At 43.2% G+C, this 6,362-nt stretch overlaps 1 protein-coding gene across 1 annotated transcript; it reads left to right on the top strand.

Moving 5' to 3' along the window:
* Window positions 1-1,666: 1,666 nt before the first annotated feature.
* Afg3l2 (AFG3 like matrix AAA peptidase subunit 2) lies at window positions 1,667-5,935 on the top strand. The gene is made up of 4 exons (XM_064686171.1): window positions 1,667-2,019; window positions 2,080-2,546; window positions 3,624-4,016; window positions 4,084-5,935. The coding sequence occupies exons 1-4, from the start codon at window positions 1,936-1,938 to the stop codon at window positions 5,579-5,581; spliced, it is 2,442 nt and encodes an 813-aa protein (XP_064542241.1). The 5' UTR covers window positions 1,667-1,935; the 3' UTR covers window positions 5,582-5,935.
* Window positions 5,936-6,362: the final 427 nt, after the last annotated feature.

The raw sequence follows: 6,362 nt of genomic DNA, 5'->3' as shown, positions 1-6,362 counted from the left end.
CTTTATAGCTTGTTTTTTGTTTTTTTTTTCTTTTTTGTTGTTGCTTTGAGTATTGACGAGTTAATTTCACAGCGTTTGAATTTTGTTTGGTTTTTGTTGTTGGTTTTGAAAGTCTTCGTTTTAAGCTTGGCTTGTTTTTTTTTATTTTTTTTTTTTGCACAGATGCGCAGTCGCTATGTCGTCTCTCTCTCTCTCTCTCTCGCGCTTTCTATCTCGCTCACACCCGCTAACAGACTCTTGACTCTGTGCGCCGCTTACCGCAGACGGCGACGTTTCCCTTTTGCTTTTTGCAGTCTTTCTTCGCGTGGACTCTCGTCTTTTCGCAAATTTTGATTTTTGAAATGTAGACTTAGTGAGCTTTTCGGCATATATTTTTGTAGAGTTTAAAGCGAATTTGCAAACGAAAACAAAGGAAATTTCAAAACTAAAAGTTTATGGCAGATGCCCCTCCGGTATTAAACGCCTCTTAGACTTTTTGAGCTTTGTTGTAGTTGTTTGTTGTTGGTTTGTTTGTTTTGTTGGTATGTAACTTGGTTTTTTTATTAGATGATTTATTATTATTTGCTTTTTGATTCGTTTTCGATGGTTTTTTTTTATTATTATTATTTTTATTCAGATTATGATGAAAGTGATGTCAAAACGGAGTTTTAGTTACAAAAGCTGCAATGAGAAGAAAGTTGAATAATTAGTACACAGTTGCATACATACGTATACATATATGTTTTTTATTTAATAGAGCGCCCCCTGTTGAGCGGCAGCCACCCAGTGAAATCTACACCAAAAAGTGTGCATTGTTGTTGTTGCTGCATTTTTATTGATTTTTAGTGTTGCAAACCGGAGACTCGTACAATTCGCACACAAACACACACATGCACACACTTTTCCATTCGCACACTGACACGAACAGAGCAGCTGCATAGAGATTTTACTATAATAGTGCCCCCGCAACCACTCACGACAGCATACAACAGACTACCGGAAAAAATTGCACGCACATCTACACAAATACACAGACGCTAATGAGAAACGGATTGAAGGCATTTTTAAACTATTTTTACACATTTTTGTTATGGTTTTTAGCAGCCAACTGTACACATGAGCACACACAAACACAGCCACACACACACACACACGATGTCAAGTCGGTAGCAAAACTTTTTTTTTCGTTTTTTTTTTTTCGCCTGCAAATTGCGTACCCTTAGCGCAGACAGTTGCGGAAAACGTCGCAAATATACAAAAACGTTACGCCCAAGGCGACGTTTTATGTTAAATCACAAGCATATTGATTGGTACACGTTTTGTGCATATTTTCATGCCAAATTTGAGTTAATTTATTAGCTAATTCGAAGAATAGAAAATTTTCACGACTAGCAATACGTACCACACGACACAGCACAACACCGGACGCCATGTTGGTTAGTGTTGCTGAACGACGCAAATAAATTGCGGAGCAATTGTGACGTCATCATGTTTATACTTATTATTTAGATTATCATTAGTTGTATATGCAGCTTAAACGATTTTCATTTCGATTATGGATTACCGAATTTAGTTTAAAAACTAGAAAATTCTTCAAAGATGTTTTTGAGGATTTCTGTCTGCGTGTGCTGTTCAACACTGACAACCGCTAGCCAGCCCTGGTCAACTATCGAATCAGCTCTGCCTTCAACTATTAGCTGAAAATCGAAATTTCACAATAGCGCACCATAAAATCTAAAACAGTTTATTTTTTATTTTTAAAGCATTAACCTGAAACAACCTTGCGCTATATGAGGCGGCAACTTTTGGCTCTTCGCAGTAACTCAATAGTTGTTTCAAAATTGACAAATTTTTTAGTAAAAATTAACGGTGCCGCTGTCGTTATTTAACCTAAAGAAAATATTCAGCACAACACAGCCCCCCCCCCGCCCGCCGTCGTAGACACCAAAGAGGAACATGGCTTTCCGGCTGCTCAGCTCGGCCAAGGCAATGAAAAGCCTTATGAAACGCAGCTACACACACGCTCCGCTCACAGACAAGGTGCGTGGGACACACAATGAAATGAATTGTAATTAATTTTTGTGATATTTTGCCCTGCAGATGCAGCGCAGCAGCGCCGCCTTTGAGCTGACGCCGCTCGTGCGCTACATTGTGGAGCAGCTGCAGTTGTTCTGTAAAAAGCCGCCCAAGGGCTTTGAGAAGTATTTTGAGGCCGGCGGCAAATCGGGCAAACCCAAAACCGCCGCCGCTGAGGGGGACAAGAAGCCGGCGTCGGGCGGCAAACCGCCGACGTCCGGCAACAGCAAGCCCAAACCACCCGCGATTAAGCCCAGCACTGCCAGCGATACCAAATCGGATTGGAATTTCGGCATGTTCAGCAACAGTTCACGTGGTCCGGGCGCTCGGGGCGGCGGCACGCCAGGCGGCCGTCCGCTGGGCGAGGGCGGCGGTGGCGATCGCGAACGCTGGATTCTGTTTGGCGCCATCGGCGCCGTTGTCCTGATCGGCTCGTTCGCCTTCTTCGAGATGGGCTACAAGGAGATCTCCTGGAAGGAGTTTGTCAACAGGTGCGCCAAATTCTATTTCATCAGACTGCGCAAGCAATTGCATCATCCATTTCATGTTCATATTCATGTACAGTGAAAGCTCTTTTGAGCGGACACGACTTTCGTTTTCGCTGAGACGAAGGCAAATAGCCAAAAATTGACCAGTGTGGAAAAATGCAGCTGGTTTTTAACTAAATTTGGCTTTTTTAGACTGTCTGAAACAGTTTAACTTTTCCGTTTCAGCTTTATTTTCGATTTTTTTATTATTAATTTTTTTTTTTTAAAACGAATTTTATTATTTTTAAAAATCAATTCGAGGTTTTTAAGTTGCATTTGGCAACACTGGTTGGCACTTACGAAATTCGCCGGCTAAATCTTGTGTCCGCCCAAGGAAGCTGTTCGTTATTGGAGCTTTCACTGTACATGTACAAATTTTCGTGCATTCTTATTTGTTTTTGTGATGTAAGACTCTAGTTGGGGATTATTATTAATTTCATCCGAAAGGTTAAATAATGTGTGAACCTTTTTTTGCATTAATTATTTAATTCATTTTTACAGTCTTGTATGAAAATTTATTTCATTTTTATCAGATGTTTTAACCATTATATTCAAACAAATCTAGAAAATGGTTGAATTTAGAATCAAGCAAAGATTTCATTTAATTTACCCCAGATATATTTATTTAAAATTCAAAATATTTTGATTTCGAGGTCGAGTTAATGTTTGTTAATATTGCGATAAACCCTTTGTCGGTTTTTTGATAAAAATTTAGGCTTTTATTTTTTTTAAAGTATTTTATTGTCCAATTGGACTAAAATTTACTTACTAAATCATAAGATTCTCCACCGATTCCGGGGAAAATTATTCTTGCGATATGAAACTTGTTTCTTCATAAAAACAGCTTAAAATTCAGTTGATTCGCGCTCAGCTTTAATATAAATTGCCATAATATAGATGTAGATAATCGGGCAAAGCCGGTTAATGACTTTCAGGACACAAAGTGATATTTTATAATTTAAACAGGATTTGAAAAAGACTTTTAAAGGATTGGAAATGCAAATATATAAATGATTATGAAATGCTTCTCACTTTTCGCAGCTACTTGTCCAAGGGTCTCGTCGAGAAACTGGAGGTGGTCAACAAGAAGTGGGTGCGTGTGCGCCTGCAGCCCAGCCAGAGCAGCAGCGGTGTCATGTGGTTCAACATTGGCAGCGTTGACTCCTTTGAGCGCAATCTGGAGACCGCGCAAACGGAACAGGGCGTCGAGTCCATCAATTTTGTGCCCGTCATCTATCGCAACGAAGTGGAGGCATCTAGTTTAACGGGTCTGCTGCCCACGTTGTTGATAATTGGTTTTCTCGTTTATATGATGAGAAAATCGGCGGATATGATGGGCGCCGGACGTGGACGCAAGGGCGGCGGCCTATTTGGCGGTGTCATGCAATCGACGGCGAAGTTAATTAATCCCGCAGAGATTGGCATCGGTTTTAAGTGAGATTTTTCTATTTGACTAACTCAAGGAAACAATTAACATACTCTCCTCCCCCCCCTTTTGCAGAGACGTTGCCGGCTGTGAGGAGGCTAAAATTGAAATAATGGAATTTGTCAACTTTTTGAAGAATCCGCAACAGTATATTGATCTGGGCGCCAAGATACCCAAAGGCGCCATGTTAACCGGTCCGCCCGGCACGGGTAAAACCCTGCTGGCCAAGGCGACAGCCGGCGAGGCGAATGTACCATTTATCACCGTATCCGGTTCGGAGTTTCTCGAAATGTTTGTGGGCGTCGGCCCCTCCCGAGTGCGTGACATGTTCGCCATGGCGCGCAAACATGCGCCCTGCATTCTCTTCATTGACGAAATCGATGCTGTTGGCCGGAAACGTGGCGGCAAAACGTTTGGCGGCCATTCCGAGCAGGAGAATACGCTGAATCAGCTGCTGGTCGAAATGGATGGCTTTAATACCACGACGAACGTGGTGGTGCTGGCTGCCACCAATCGCGTGGATATTCTGGACAAGGCGCTGATGCGTCCGGGACGTTTCGATCGTCAGATCTATGTGCCGGCGCCGGATATCAAGGGACGCGCGAGCATCTTTAAGGTGCATCTGGGCTCACTCAAAACGGACCTCGACAAGAACGCCTTGGCCCGTAAAATGGCTGCACTGACGCCGGGCTTCACGGGCGCCGACATTGCCAATGTTTGCAACGAGGCGGCGCTGATAGCGGCTCGCGACTCCAAGGACTCCATTGTCCTGAAGCATTTCGAGCAGGCCATCGAGCGTGTCATCGCGGGCATGGAGAAGAAGACGAATGTATTGGCGCCCGAGGAGAAGCGAACGGTGGCTCACCATGAGGCTGGTCATGCGGTGGCCGGCTGGTTCCTGGAGCACGCCGATCCGCTGTTAAAGGTTTCGATTATACCACGCGGCAAGGGTCTGGGCTATGCCCAGTATTTGCCCAAGGATCACTACTTGCTGTCCAAGGAGCAGCTATTTGATCGCATGTGCATGACCCTGGGAGGCCGCGTGGCGGAGGAGTTGTTCTTCAATCGCATCACCACCGGCGCACAGGACGATCTCAAGAAGATCACAGACATCGCCTACTCGCAGGTGGTGCGTTTTGGCATGAACGAAAAGGTGGGCCAGGTCAGTTTCGACCTGGGCCAAAGCGGCGACCCGGTGTTCAGCAAGCCCTACTCCGAGGATACCGCCATGATGATCGATGGCGAGGTGAGGGACATCATCAAGTGCGCGCACAAGACCACAACCGAGCTGCTGGTCAAGCACAAGGAGGATGTGCGTCTCGTCGCGGAGCGTTTGCTGCAGAATGAGGTGCTCAGTCGCGAAGATATGATTGAGCTGCTGGGACCGCGTCCATTTAAGGATAAGTCAACGTACGAGGAGTTTGTCGAGGGTACCGGCTCCTTTGAGGAGGATACAACGCTGCCCGAGGGTCTGAAGAGCTGGAATAAGGAAAAGGAGGAGCCCGCTGCGCCGGACACGACAGACACAACGCCACCGTCGCCGCCCACGAAGCCAGCGACGGCTTCCAGTTAAATGCGTGCGTTACTTTTGGTTGCTGTTGTTTTTGTTGTAGTCTTAGTCGCAGATGGTTAAATGTTTGGCTGTTCGGACTCCGGCTTGGATCGCTGAAATTCACGTCGTGCTTTAAAAATGAACTCAAATCTTTCCCTTTTCCAACACCTTGTAAGTGAAAGTAAACGCTATCTATCTTTTTACAACACTTTTCCATACTATTGGGAGGTGTTTCGAAGTCTTTCCTTTTCGCCCACGAAAATGTTAGCCGATATTTCGAACAGATTCTAGTTGGAAGCTGAGCTGTGCTAAATTTATCGTATTCTAAAAAATATGTAAAATGCAATAAAACTATAAACTTTTCGAAAATTAAAATGCAGTGTTGCGTAACCTTCGAAAATTGTGACATAACATTTTTAAGATGTAAAGAAATGTGAAGTTTCGAACTATTTTTAGCGTAGGGTAAAACACATTTTCTTGACTTAAATATTACGTATTTTGATTAACATTTTTTGAATTTTCCTCGTATATTAAAACTCAATTGAAAAATCTTGGGTAAAAAAGTCAGATCTTCAAATGAGTATTTTTTTTTTTTCGTTTTGGATCGATTGGCATTTACTTCTAAGTCCAACTTTTAGACTCTTTTCAAGATCAGCCTTCTTTTAACGGAGTTAAAATAGTTTGAAGTATTTAAAATATATAGCTGGATAAATTTAGCACTCGATTGGCATTCACTCGAATCAAAAATCAAATTTAATTATATTCCAAACATTTCGCAAAGCTTTCTCTTTAAATTGTGCGC

Source organism: Drosophila montana, unplaced genomic scaffold, assembly GCF_035044405.1.
Source record: "Drosophila montana isolate Dmon_TW-CO22-7 unplaced genomic scaffold, ASM3504440v1 contig_3175_1, whole genome shotgun sequence".
NCBI classification, from domain to species: domain Eukaryota; kingdom Metazoa; phylum Arthropoda; class Insecta; order Diptera; family Drosophilidae; genus Drosophila; species Drosophila montana.
Note: the sequence above shows the minus strand (reverse complement) of the source record. Positions and strands in the feature narration are given on the sequence as shown.

What these genes read in the sequence shown, in the direction of transcription:
- Afg3l2 (XM_064686171.1), top strand. Translation starts at nt 1,936, where the DNA reads ATGGCTTTCCGGCTGCTCAGCTCGGCCAAGGCAATGAAAAGCCTTATG. An exon ending in TGGAAGGAGTTTGTCAACAG is followed by an intron (nt 2,547 to 3,623) that starts GTGCGCCAAATT and finishes CACTTTTCGCAG; the next exon opens with CTACTTGTCCAAGGGTCTCG. An exon ending in GAGATTGGCATCGGTTTTAA is followed by an intron (nt 4,017 to 4,083) that starts GTGAGATTTTTC and finishes CCCCTTTTGCAG; the next exon opens with AGACGTTGCCGGCTGTGAGG.